The sequence below is a fragment of the Crassostrea angulata genome, chromosome 1 (assembly GCF_025612915.1).
Source record: "Crassostrea angulata isolate pt1a10 chromosome 1, ASM2561291v2, whole genome shotgun sequence".
In the NCBI taxonomy this organism is placed as follows: Eukaryota; Metazoa; Mollusca; class Bivalvia; order Ostreida; family Ostreidae; genus Magallana; species Magallana angulata.
In genome coordinates this window covers 53,894,462-53,909,257 of record NC_069111.1, presented here as the reverse complement: position 1 = coordinate 53,909,257, position 14,796 = coordinate 53,894,462, and the positions used below count along the sequence as shown (strand labels likewise).

The following is a 14,796-nucleotide window of genomic DNA, read 5'->3' as shown; positions in this document are numbered from 1 at the left end:
AATCAGTTCGGTTTTTCAACTTTCCTCAGAGAATTTTACGAGTATGGAGCTACCTTAAGCAAACAATTTTCATTATTTTCAATTTTTCGAATAGTTCCTTTTTATTTTGCATTTTACATGTACAATTTAATTTCCAAAGAATTAATCTTTCCATCTTTACGCGAAATGATCGTATTTTCAATGATTTTTCTAGATAATAACATTTTAACTATTTTGGAAGAGATTAAAAGCATAAGAAAAGGTATGAATAGGCAAAAAATCATTACTACCTAAACCATAAAATCCAAAATTAATCCCACAAAATATAAGAAAAAAAATAAGACGTCTAAATTACTCAAATTTCATGGGGTGCATTTATGTTTAAAGTCTGTAAAGAATTTGCATTATTGTGCTGCAACATTGCTTATGCCATTTAAACTGATAACGGATCAATGAAGGTTTTTGTCAGCAGGTTCTGACAACTCCTGTCCGAGAGCCACATGTCGATGGACCGGGACAATAGCAGATATTACCTTACCTTGGTTTGAATGAGGTTGGTAATGTATTGATTTCGGTTGCTTCTACCACTCAGTGCCTAAATGTTTACATGAGGGAATAATACTTGAAATTAACCATCACAAAGTGCACATGTCAAACTTTTGATTATGTTTCGGTGTCGTAACCCAGCTTTGTGAAATTTTGTGAGAGAAATATCGTTTTTCAACCAGGTAAGGTTTCAACAAACTAGAATATAAATTTTTATGCAAACTAGAGTATTTAGTATGAAATCAGAAATGTTGCAAGAGAGTAAAATCAAGCAATGTGAATGAAAAGTGAATTCTTTCGGAATAAAACATATTTAAACATCTTAAAATTATACATTTAAAAAAATCAAATACTTTGCGGAGAAATATATATACTGCCTACATGCGCGAGTCCAGAAAATGATGATTTTTTTTCCCCGGGGGGGGGGGGGGTCAAAGGCCTCTTTTCGGAAATTTTTCTGTGTGAATTCCAATCAAAATCATTCATGATTATTTTGTTTTTCATTTCTAAACTTTGAAATATTTCACTTTCATAAGAATTTTAAAACAGAGATGTTTAAAAAAAATTAATTGACAAATAAGGGGTTATATGGAACATCTTGTAAATAGAGTATTGTTCTTTGAGGCCTATTATTGTTGTTTACTGCCTAGTATTAGTAACAAATACATGCAGCAAAAGTCTCCCACACTTATTTGCTGTAGAGATCCCTCTTAATTAATTCCCCCACCTCCATGCATCACACCAAATCCGCACATGGCCTATGAAATTGACAGTTACTTGAACTGTTTATAATAGTATATCACATAATGACAGCACTTTTGTGTTTAGAAATTGTTTCCAAACAACCTGCCTCCGTTTGTCCCCACCTGACAGGTGGTTGTTTGACAGCGCCTTGTCGTATCATGCCTGGCGATGTAGAATACGGACAAGGTGTCTAACCGCCTACCCCTCCCACCGCTTCCTTCCTTCCCCAACCGGTCATCAAGCAGTGTTTTTGAAAATCTACCTGTAAAATCACTTTCCATTAAAGTTATATGGTGTGGTTCACTTTCTTTTTAATAAGCAAAATTTAATAATGATAATAAGAATTTTGAAAACTGCAATTATTATACAGTTTGTACAATTAAAATATAGACATTTACATGTAATATGAAACGCAGTTGTTATAAAGGTTATTAAAATAATTTCAAAAAAATGGCACAAGTAGCACACACAATTCAGAACTGGCTGTGTGGTACTAGAATCTGATGACTTGCATCAGGTGACTGTGCCTACACATTTATTAGAATCTGTGTCATTATCACCATGCTAATCTATGTCGATGTTTGGTTTCAGTTATTTAATGACCCATCACGTCAGGCAGCTATCATTTTTAAACACTTCTTTGCTTTAAAAACTGTAACGCAATAAATAAAGCTGCAAAATGAATAATATCACCGGTTTTTAAGTTAAGTTTATATTTAATGAAAAACAAATATGTATTTCTGTATTCTGCAGATGGATATCCTGTTTATTCTATTTTTTGCGGGTTTCCTAAGACAAAGTAAGAATTCTCTTTCATTTGTGATAATTTTCTAAAATTTCATATTTACTTCAGATTGAAATTTTTTTTTTATTTATATCTCTGAAATTTCGTTGCATCTTTTATCAATAATACCTATGCATTTTCAGATGTGTATTCATATATACAGGTTATGCTAAGAATACAATGTTGTTGACATGTTGCATGGAAACAAACATGCCTTCGATTACAAATTCCAAATTGGAAAGTGAAATAAAACCAAAACCAATTAGATATAAACTTTGACGGGATGGGCAACACATTGTTGGTGATTTCAATAACATAGGATTGCACCACGGGAAGAGAGCATCAAAAATTAGATTTTGTGTATTGTTAGTAACGGCAGCTTTTACACCAAATGCGAAAAATAATGAATATTATTTAAAACAAGATTGAAATAGCGGTCGATTTAATTATACGTTATAAGAACAACGCATATTTTAGGCCTGTTCCATCTATACGTTTCTAAGATGTAAGAAAATAAGGTGGTTGTTAATTTCGTTTTTACTGATCCGATGTGTTAGAACTCAAATCACAAGTTAGTGTGACAAGGAATTTAATATCTTAGCAAATGATGAAACAATAATTAAACGAAAATTTGAATTATTTTCTATATACCCAGAGATTAACAGCAAATGAATAATAAGTTGAAAAATAATAAGGATCCTTTAGAGAAGAAAAGAATAAAATTAATAAAATGCATTCTACAATTATGTGATAGTTTTTTTAATCATATAAACTAGCTGTTACCGATGCAACTAATCATTTTATTCTATTAGAAATCTATAAATCCAAAGATAGTTTATAAACATTTAATACTATAAGCAAAACAATAACGTATATACATGAACAATTTCAGCGACTGCACAGTTACAAAGTAGCTATTCAATCTATCCGGACTCTTCAAGCCTCTACATCCAATCTAGCGAGCACCTATACAGCACAAGTCAGAGTAAATATTCTACAGACAGCTATGGATACAATTTTGGCTCCTCTAGCAGCACTTGTACCTATTACACAGACATTTATGGTTCATACTATCCCGGAGGATCCTACTCAGTAGGACCATGTACCGATACCACATGGTATCCTAGCAGTTCCTATCCTAACACCGATAGCAATGGTTACACCTACAGCACAAGTCAGAGTGGATATTCAACAGACAGCTATGGATACAATTTTGGCTCGTTTAGCAGCAGTTGTACCTATTACACAGACATTTATGGTTCATACTATCCCGGAGGATCCTACTCAGTAGGACCATGTACCGATACCACATGGTATCCTAGCAGTTCCTATCCTAACACCGATAGCAATGGTTACACCTACAGCACAAGTCAGAGTGGATATCCAACAGACAGCTATGGATACAATTTTGGCTCCTCTAGCAGCAGTTGTACCTATTACACAGACATTTATGGTTCATACTATCCCGGAGGATCCTACTCAGTAGGACCATGTACCGATACCACATGGTATCCTAGCAGTTCCTATCCTAACACCGATAGCAATGGTTACACCTACAGCACAAGTCAGAGTGGATATTCAACAGACAGCTATGGATACAATTTTGGCCCCTCTAGCAGCAGTTGTACCTATTACACAGACATTTATGGTTCATACTATCCCGGAGGATCCTACTCAGTAGGACCATGTACCGATACCACATGGTATCCTAGCAGTTCCTATCCTAACACCGATAGCAATGGTTACACCTACAGCACAAGTCAGAGTGGATATCCAACAGACAGCTATGGATACAATTTTGGCTCCTCTAGCAGCAGTTGTACCTATTACACAGACATTTATGGTTCATACTATCCCGGAGGATCCTTCTCAGTAGGACCATGTACCGATACCACATGGTATCCTAGCAGTTCCTATCCTAACACCGATAGCAATGGTTACACTTACAGCACAAGTCAGAGTGGATATTCAACAGACAGCTATGGATACAATTTTGGCCCCTCTAGCAGCAGTTGTACCTATTACACAGACATTTATGGTTCATACTATCCCGGAGGATCCTACTCAGTAGGACCATGTACCGATACCACATGGTATCCTAGCAGTTCCTATCCTAACACCGATAGCAATGGTTACACCTACAGCACAAGTCAGAGTGGATATTCAACAGACAGCTATGGATACAATTTTGGCTCCTCTAGCAGCAGTTGTACCTATTACACAGACATTTATGGTTCATACTATCCCGGAGGATCCTACTCAGTAGGACCATGTACCGATACCACATGGTATCCTAGCAGTTCTTATCCTAACACCGATAGCAATGGTTACACCTACAGCACAAGTCAGAGTGGATATCCAACAGACAGCTATGGATACAATTTTGGCTCCTCTAGCAGCAGTTGTACCTATTACACAGACATTTATGGTTCATACTATCCCGGAGGATCCTACTCAGTAGGACCATGTACCGATACCACATGGTATCCTAGCAGTTCCTATCCTAACACCGATAGCAATGGTTACACCTACAGCACAAGTCAGAGTGGATATTCAACAGACAGCTATGGATACAATTTTGGCTCCTCTAGCAGCAGTTGTACCTATTACACAGACATTTATGGTTCATTCTATCCCGGAGGATCCTACTCAGTAGGACCATGTACCGATACCACATGGTATCCTAGCAGTTCCTATCCTAACACCGATAGCAATGGTTACACCTACAGCACAAGTCAGAGTGGATATTCAACAGACAGCTATGGATACAATTTTGGCTCCTCTAGCAGCAGTTGTACCTATTACACAGACATTTATGGTTCATTCTATCCCGGAGGATCCTACTCAGTAGGACCATGTACCGATACCACATGGTATCCTAGCAGTTCCTATCCTAACACCGATAGCAATGGTTACACCTACAGCACAAGTCAGAGTGGATATTCAACAGACAGCTATGGATACAATTTTGGCTCCTCTAGCAGCAGTTGTACCTATTACACAGACATTTATGGTTCATACTATCCCGGAGGATCCTACTCAGTAGGACCATGTACCGATACCACATGGTATCCTAGCAGTTCCTATCCTAACACCGATAGCAATGGTTACACCTACAGCACAAGTCAGAGTGGATATTCAACAGACAGCTATGGATACAATTTTGGCTCCTCTAGCAGCAGTTGTACCTATTACACAGACATTTATGGTTCATTCTATCCCGGAGGATCCTACTCAGTAGGACCATGTACCGATACCACATGGTATCCTAGCAGTTCCTATCCTAACACCGATAGCAATGGTTACACCTACAGCACAAGTCAGAGTGGATATTCAACAGACAGCTATGGATACAATTTTGGCTCGTTTAGCAGCAGTTGTACCTATTACACAGACATTTATGGTTCATACTATCCCGGAGGATCCTACTCAGTAGGACCATGTACCGATACCACATGGTATCCTAGCAGTTCCTATCCTAACACCGATAGCAATGGTTACACCTACAGCACAAGTCAGAGTGGATATCCAACAGACAGCTATGGATACAATTTTGGCTCCTCTAGCAGCAGTTGTACCTATTACACAGACATTTATGGTTCATACTATCCCGGAGGATCCTTCTCAGTAGGACCATGTACCGATACCACATGGTATCCTAGCAGTTCCTATCCTAACACCGATAGCAATGGTTACACCTACAGCACAAGTCAGAGTGGATATTCAACAGACAGCTATGGATACAATTTTGGCCCCTCTAGCAGCAGTTGTACCTATTACACAGACATTTATGGTTCATTCTATCCCGGAGGATCCTACTCAGTAGGACCATGTACCGATACCACATGGTATCCTAGCAGTTCCTATCCTAACACCGATAGCAATGGTTACACCTACAGCACAAGTCAGAGTGGATATTCAACAGACAGCTATGGATACAATTTTGGCTCCTCTAGCAGCAGTTGTACCTATTACACAGACATTTATGGTTCATTCTATCCCGGAGGATCCTACTCAGTAGGACCATGTACCGATACCACATGGTATCCTAGCAGTTCCTATCCTAACACCGATAGCAATGGTTACACCTACAGCACAAGTCAGAGTGGATATTCAACAGACAGCTATGGATACAATTTTGGCTCCTCTAGCAGCAGTTGTACCTATTACACAGACATTTATGGTTCATACTATCCCGGAGGATCCTACTCAGTAGGACCATGTACCGATACCACATGGTATCCTAGCAGTTCCTATCCTAACACCGATAGCAATGGTTACATTTACAGCACAAGTCAGAGTGGATATTCAACAGACAGCTATGGATACAATTTTGGCTCGTTTAGCAGCAGTTGTACCTATTACACAGACATTTATGGTTCATACTATCCCGGAGGATCCTACTCAGTAGGACCATGTACCGATACCACATGGTATCCTAGCAGTTCCTATCCTAACACCGATAGCAATGGTTACACCTACAGCACAAGTCAGAGTGGATATTCAACAGACAGCTATGGATACAATTTTGGCTCCTCTAGCAGCAGTTGTACCTATTACACAGACATTTATGGTTCATTCTATCCCGGAGGATCCTACTCAGTAGGACCATGTACCGATACCACATGGTATCCTAGCAGTTCCTATCCTAACACCGATAGCAATGGTTACACCTACAGCACAAGTCAGAGTGGATATTCAACAGACAGCTATGGATACAATTTTGGCTCCTCTAGCAGCAGTTGTACCTATTACACAGACATTTATGGTTCATACTATCCCGGAGGATCCTACTCAGTAGGACCATGTACCGATACCACATGGTATCCTAGCAGTTCCTATCCTAACACCGATAGCAATGGTTACACTTACAGCACAAGTCAGAGTGGATATTCAACAGACAGCTATGGATACAATTTTGGCTCGTTTAGCAGCAGTTGTACCTATTACACAGACATTTATGGTTCATACTATCCCGGAGGATCCTACTCAGTAGGACCATGTACCGATACCACATGGTATCCTAGCAGTTCCTATCCTAACACCGATAGCAATGGTTACACCTACAGCACAAGCCAGAGTGGATATCCAACAGACAGCTATGGATACAATTTTGGCTCCTCTAGCAGCAGTTGTACCTATTACACAGACATTTATGGTTCATACTATCCCGGAGGATCCTTCTCAGTAGGACCATGTACCGATACCACATGGTATCCTAGCAGTTCCTATCCTAACACCGATAGCAATGGTTACACCTACAGCACAAGTCAGAGTGGATATTCAACAGACAGCTATGGATACAATTTTGGCTCCTCTAGCAGCAGTTGTACCTATTACACAGACATTTATGGTTCATACTATCCCGGAGGATCCTTCTCAGTAGGACCATGTACCGATACCACATGGTATCCTAGCAGTTCCTATCCTAACACCGATAGCAATGGTTACACCTACAGCACAAGTCAGAGTGGATATTCAACAGACAGCTATGGATACAATTTTGGCTCGTTTAGCAGCAGTTGTACCTATTACACAGACATTTATGGTTCATTCTATCCCGGAGGATCCTACTCAGTAGGACCATGTACCGATACCACATGGTATCCTAGCAGTTCCTATCCTAACACCGATAGCAATGGTTACACCTACAGCACAAGTCAGAGTGGATATTCAACAGACAGCTATGGATACAATTTTGGCTCGTTTAGCAGCAGTTGTACCTATTACACAGACATTTATGGTTCATACTATCCCGGAGGATCCTACTCAGTAGGACCATGTACCGATACCACATGGTATCCTAGCAGTTCTTATCCTTACACCGATAGCAATGGATTCACCTACAGCACAAGTCAGAGTGGATATTCAACAGACAGCTATGGATACAATTTTGGCCCCTCTAGCAGCAGTTGTACCTATTACACGGACAGTTATGGTTCATACTTTCCCGGAGGATCCTACTCAGTAGGACCATGTATCGATACCACATGGTATCCTAGCAGTTCTTATCCTTACACCGATAGCAATGGATCGAACATCGAACCAACTATGTCTCTTTCTACTGATCCTGAGTTATCATCAATGTCCACTTCAAGCTTTCAGTCAACTCCGTCTTTACCTTTGTCATCGTCAATGACAATGTCGACTTCAAGCCAGCAGTCAACTTTAACTCTAACAAGTTTATCTGGATTATCATCAATGTCCACTTCAAGCTTGCTATCAACTTCGTTTCTATCCAGTTCACAGGTTATATCGTCAATGACAATGTCCACTTCAAGTCTGCAGTCAACATTATCCGTATCCAGTTTGTCTGGATTATCGTCAATGTCCACTTCAAGCCTGCTACCAACTTCGTTCCTATCTAGTCCACATGTGATATCGTCAATAACAATTTCGATTTCAAGCCTGCAGTCATCTTCGTCTCTATTTAGTTTGTCTGAATTACCGTCAATGTCAGCCTTAAACATGCAGTCAACTTCGTCTCTATCCAGTTTGTCTGGATTATCGTCAATGTCCACTTCAAGCCTGCAGTCAATTTTATCTCCATCCAGTTTGTCTGGAGTATCGTCAATGTCAACTTCAAGCCTGCAATCAACTTTATCTTTATCCAGTTTGTCTGGATTATCGTCAATGTCCACTTCAAGCCTGCAGTCAACTTTATCTCTATCCAGTTTGTCTGGATTATCGTCAATGTCCACTTCAAGTCTGCAGTCAACTTTATCTCCATCCAGTTTGTCTGGAATATCGTCAATGTCAACTTCAAGCATGCAGTCAACTTTATCTTTATCCAGTTTGTCTGGATTATCGTCAATGTCCACGTCAAGCCTGCTGTCAACTTTGTCCTTATCCAGTTTTTCTGGATTATTGTCAATGTCCACTTCAAGCCTGCAGTCAACTTTATCTCCATCCAGTTTGTCTGGATTATCGTCAATGTCCACTTCAAGCCTGCAGTCAACATTATCCGTATCCAGTTTGTCTGGATTATCGTCAATGTTCACTTCAAGCTTGCAGTTAACTTTATCTCCATCCAGTTTGTCTGGATTATCGTCAATGTCCACGTCAAGCCTGCAGTCAACATTATCCGTATCCAGTTTGTCTGGAGTATCGTCAATGTCCACGTCAAGCATGCAGTCAACTTTATCTTTATCCAGTTTGTCTGGATTATCATCAATGTTCACTTCAAGCATGCAGTCAACTTCGTCTCTATCCAGTTTGTCTGGAGTATCGTCAATGTCCACTTCGAGCCTGCAGTCAACTTTGTCTCTATCCAGTTTGTCTGGATTATCGTCAATGTCCACTTCAAGCCTGCTCTCAACTTCGTCTCTATCCAGTTTGACTGAATTATCATCAATGTCCACTTCAAGCCTGCTGTCAACTTTGTCTCTATCCAGTTTGTCTGGATTATCGTCAATCTCCACGTCAAGCCTGCTGTATACTTCGTCACTATCCAGTTTTTCGGGGTTGTTTACTACATCTAACCTTCACTCAGCCTTCCAATCCTCTTCAATATCATCGGTTTCTTCATCCAACGTTTACACAACTGTAAGTTACTAGTTGTATTTAAACGTCAAATATTTTATCCCATTAAGTTAAGAAGTTAAGAAAACAAAAATAATAATTTGACTTTTTTTGTATTGTAAACACATTTTGACATATTTAAGAATGGAATTTTAATAGAAATGAAATTATTCATTTATTTCCTTTAAGAAAAAAATTACAGATCAACTTATCTTTTCATATTTTTTTTTCAGACTACACCGTCAGTAGCTGGTAGGTATCGTTCTTAAAAATTATTTTTATTGTGTATATTTAAAAAAGGCTATTGCAAATAGTTGGTTATGGACATCAAATTAAAATAATCTAAAGCTCATACGAGAGGCATTCTAATAGACCGTGCTAGTTCACTGCATACCCAAGCAATCTTATCCCAAAATCACTTAATGATCGCACCGCTACGAAAATGTATTTTGAAATATATTCTCTTTTATAAACCTTCCCCTCTGCAAAGGGTAATTAGTATTAATTGTTTAAATTAGAACATCTTTTTAAATTCCTTTTCAAATTGATATTACTGTGGAGTTGTGTATTGAATATCTTTGACAGGAACATTTTCAAAAACGTGATTTAACGTGAATGTAATGCGCATGCGCTAGATTGTAAAATCCAAAAAATCCAGATGATTTGCGGATTTTTAAAAATCATCTTCATTGATTATTTTAAATTAGCAAAGCTTGATTGAGAAAAAAAAAACAAATTGGTAATCTTCAAGTACCAATGATGTTTAAAATATATATAACAAAAGACAGTACTCTTCCGATTTCTCGGTATTAAAAACCAAGCGTCTATTATTTTAATATAGTAGTATAGATTTTTATCTAGGGACGACCCAGAGTTTTGAATGCTTTGTTTATAAAAGCTTTAAATATTGTCGTAGTGATTTCTATATTACTAGCTCTACATTTTCTTTTGAATTGCGCCACTTCACGAAGATTGCGCGGCATAAATTATAATATAAAAGAATTTTGTTTTGTATTCAGGTTTGATTTTAACTTCTCTTTTGTATTAAACCTTTTTCCTCAGTGACCACAGACCCGCCCACTGTCACTCTCGCCCCCACCGTCGTGGCTGAGAGAGAACTGTCCCTGGATGGAACCACCCTGGAGCCAGTAATGAAGTGCACGTTTCCAGAACCCGCCGCGCCGAGCGAGCTGCGTTATAACATTCAGTGGTCCATTAATAACGCCAACTTGGCTAATGCCAGCTTCACTCTCATTGATTACGGAAACTTGGGCAAAAATGCAGCTTTAAGACCAGATCACTGGACCAGAACATATAGATTAAATATGAATGTAAGAAATCATCAGAACTCTGATATAACAAATATATTACCAGGCTTAGTCGTTTTTCTTGAACATCACTTTGTACATGTAGTGCCAACATAAATGTCAACTTTCAACCAGGAATTTTAATCGTATGGTTGTTTAGACTTAGTTCAGACCATGTGATCGTTGATTTTTTGTAACATAACACACATTTCTAAAGAAGAAAAACGTGACATAAGGAATTTAAAAGCATCTAAAAACACTTTATGATTGTAAAGATGCCTCACTGTCAAAAATAAAAGCTTTATTGAAAAGGCCTTTTAAATCGAATTTGTGCTGCAGTGGAAATTACAATGTATTATCATTATTGACCGGAACATGAAACTGAAACATGAAATTGATTGAAAAATAATTGATCTTGTAGGTCCTTTGTTTTCAATTCCAGGATGAATTATTGATATTAGTATTTTAGGATAGTTTTCTATGATTTGTTCGTTGCAATCAACAATACGGTGCGTTATAGCTTAATGGTGAAAACGGGATATCCGTAAGTGCCCCATTCCTTCTACACAGGAAATATAAGGCTCCAATAGATGTAATTTCAAACAATCATATTCATCGGAAACAAACCGAGCCCATTGGTGATTGAATATAAATAAAAATTCGTTTTTTAAGGTTTCGTAATAATTATAAATTCAAAACAAATTCTTTGTTTGAGAGAGTTTAAGCATTGTCATAATGACATCATCGAATTAGTTGTTGGGACGTATGTTTGACTGATGAACTGAAGTAGTTTATTCTATCTACAGGTGTTCTGTAAAGTTAGTGCGCAGTACACAAACAGTGCCCCTGGCTCCATATATACCAGCCCCACCTTCTTCGCTGGTTTACAGGTAAGATCTCTTCTCCAAACATCACACAAACCAGAAGATTAAGAAACCCATGACGCCATGTCTTCCAATTTGTCAAACGATAAATGCAAATTCAGATAAACCAAACACATGTGAATGTGGATGAGGGTCAGACAGTGGCTATTGAGGTCAAAAGCACGCTTCCCACGGCCTGCAGCGCCTCACTGTCAGCATCAGAGAGGGAAAGCAACTGCAAGGGGACGCTGCACATCCGGACCGAGGAGTACTGGTCATGGTGCTGGAACGGAGTCAAGTACCTGTCGGCGGCTTTTCCGGACAATGGGTGCCGACTCCAATTCTCTTACAACTACTGGTACGAGCCAGTTCAACTCAACATCACAGGATATATGGACGGAATGAGGAATTGGTGGTACAAATATACCAGGGTCAAGTTAGAGCCCGGATTAGACAGTAATCACTTGGCATGGAAGAGCATGCAGTTCGACGATACCGTTAGCGTGAGTTGTCTGGAAAGATTCTGAGAAAGCAAACAGTCAATGTTTAGTGTAAACAACAGATGTTTAAAGTAAACATTTAAAGGGATCTAAACGTTACTAATTTTGATTTTTGTTCCACTCTCGATACTTGCTGTTTGCAAACACCGTGCTACGAGAATACATACTTCTTTTATTCAGAACATCTAACACACTACTCCGTACTGAATAATTTAAAAACCTTATATGCATATGGTAAACACACATCTTCACGTAATAACTTACAGACGCTACCCGATATGGTGCCACAGGTTTACCTGGGACTGCCAAAAGAATGAAATGTGGCAGAATAAATGTACATACCAAATGTGCAAAAAATAATAGCTTAAAGCCACCGGGTGTTTTAAATTTTAATTATTTACATTGTGTATTACGTATGTATTGATAAATATTATCCGACTTCAGGTCTACGTTTACGACAAGGACACCAGTGGAGGGGGAATATGCAGTTCCTATAACGACCCCCACATGCAAACCTTTGACGGGAGATACTGGGAGAACCAGCGAGTGGGGGAGTTCGTTATGTACAGACACAAAACAAAGCCACTATCCGTAAGTCAAATTAACTCAATACAAAACAAAGCTACTATCCGTAAGTCAAACAAACACCCGATCAAATACCCGACACAAAACAAAGCCACTATCCGTAAATCAAACAAACACCCGATCAAATACTGAACACAAAACAAAGCCGCTATCCATAAGTCAAACAAACAACCGATCAAATACTCAACACAAAACAAAGCCACTATCCATAAGTCAAACAAATACCCGACACAAAACAAAGCCACTATCCGTAAGTCAAACAAACACCCGATCAAATACCCAACACAAAACAAAGCCACTATCCGTAAGTCAAACAAACACCCGATCAAATACTAAACACAAAACAAAGCCACTATCCGTAATTAAACAAACACCCGATCAAATACCCGACACAAAACAAAGCCACTATCCGTAAGTCAAACAAATACCCGACACAAAACAAAGCCACTATCCGTAAGTCAAACAAACACCCGATCAAATACCCAACACAAAACAAAGCCACTATCCGTAAGTCAAACAAACACCCGATCAAATACCCAACACAAAACAAAGCCACTATCTGTAAGTCAAACAAACACCTGATCAAATACCCAACACAAAACAAAGCCACTATCCGTAAGTCAAACAAACACCCGATCAAATACCCAACACAAAACAAAGCCACTATCCATAAGTCAAATACTTGACCAAATACCCGACAAACGTTGTACGAAGTATTTGTTTGATTCAAGTAATCAAATTATATTTGTCAGAAATATATGAATATTACGCAGCTTTCACGCTGACATAAACATTTGGATACAGCATTTTCTCACTACCTGTACAAGTTACTAATTTTAGGATGTAATTAATCTTTTAAAAGGACATTCTCATTATCTCATTTCAGCGCTCTTTTTTTTAATTGAATGATACATATGCATGCATTGCAGGTGCATGCTTTATTTTCCGCCTGTGTCCCAGGGTACGCGACTTGTAATTGTGGAGTTGCCATAAAAAGCGGGGAATCCCTGTACGTCGTGCGCACGTGTACAACGCTGTCAGCCAGTAGAACGAATCTCCTAAGTTACCCCTTCGAATTAATGGACGGCTGCGACCCAGACGCAATAGCTGTGCAGAAGACCGGAAGCAGATATCGGGTTAGTAAATCAGATATAATTATATGATATATTAATAGCTTTATATGTAACTCTCATTCTCTGTCTATGCGCCATGTGACTGGACACTCAGCCTGCCAAGTCTCATTTTTAGGTGACTCTTCCCAACGGCCTGGAAGTGACGTTTGCAATCAGTTCTTGGCAAAACTGGATATCTTACGTACAAATCGTGGCACCCACGGCTGACTTCGATCAGACCGAGGGACTGTGTGGGTCATTTAACGGGGATAGCTCAGACGATTTTATCCCTAAAGGACAGCAGAGCCCTGTCGCAGACGAGAAAACGTTCGCCTTGACGTGGAGGTAAAGTGTACCATGCAAAAAAAAATGAAAACAGAATTTTTATTTTGATATCAAACGTCTATTTACAGTGGCATAACGGTGTTTGCGAAAAGAATGCATTTGTTTTATTGTGTATAACGTTTTAGGGTAAGAAAAGGTTCATCAGACAGTCTTTTCATCAACAAGCCGACATTAAGCAACTATTCTCCACCGTAAGTGACATATATTGTAATCCTTCCACTTGTTTTCAATTTGGCAAACAAGAACATTACATAGTATTTTGTTCCAAAGATTGAATGTATAGCTTACAAGTACTTTTGGATCAATGTATATAGCTGAAGCACTTTAGGTAAATTACTTGACTGATTTATGTAAATTCAGTTTAAATATTAAATGATGTTAAAAAAAGGAATGAATATAACTTAAAAGCGTTTTGGATTGTTAGTTTATAATTCATTTGTTAGGTAATAAACATGACTCATGTACAATAAAATAAATTGAGGGAGGTAGCCACGTGATAAATGTGATAAA

At 38.6% G+C, this 14,796-nt stretch overlaps 2 protein-coding genes across 3 annotated transcripts in view; both read left to right on the top strand.

The window, feature by feature from the left end:
• Window positions 1-433: 433 nt before the first annotated feature.
• Window positions 434-7,860, top strand: LOC128187835 (uncharacterized). The gene is made up of 4 exons (XM_052858463.1): window positions 434-532; window positions 2,023-2,068; window positions 2,946-7,415; window positions 7,805-7,860. The coding sequence occupies exons 2-4, from the start codon at window positions 2,023-2,025 to the stop codon at window positions 7,858-7,860; spliced, it is 4,572 nt and encodes a 1,523-aa protein (XP_052714423.1). The 5' UTR covers window positions 434-532.
• Window positions 6,977-14,796, top strand: part of LOC128187824 (serine-rich adhesin for platelets-like) — a 25,003-nt gene continuing 17,183 nt past the window's right edge. The window contains exons 1-9 of one of the 2 annotated variants that reach the window (XM_052858453.1): window positions 6,977-9,598; window positions 9,808-9,826; window positions 10,637-10,905; window positions 11,688-11,771; window positions 11,867-12,247; window positions 12,689-12,835; window positions 13,759-13,965; window positions 14,078-14,286; window positions 14,412-14,477. In XM_052858453.1, coding sequence (XP_052714413.1) covers window positions 8,105-9,598; window positions 9,808-9,826; window positions 10,637-10,905; window positions 11,688-11,771; window positions 11,867-12,247; window positions 12,689-12,835; window positions 13,759-13,965; window positions 14,078-14,286; window positions 14,412-14,477 — 2,876 coding nt within the window. In that variant the 5' untranslated portion in view covers window positions 6,977-8,104. The remainder of the gene's footprint in view (window positions 9,599-9,807; window positions 9,827-10,636; window positions 10,906-11,687; window positions 11,772-11,866; window positions 12,248-12,688; window positions 12,836-13,758; window positions 13,966-14,077; window positions 14,287-14,411; window positions 14,478-14,796) is intronic. The other variant, XM_052858444.1, reaches the window with a different exon arrangement.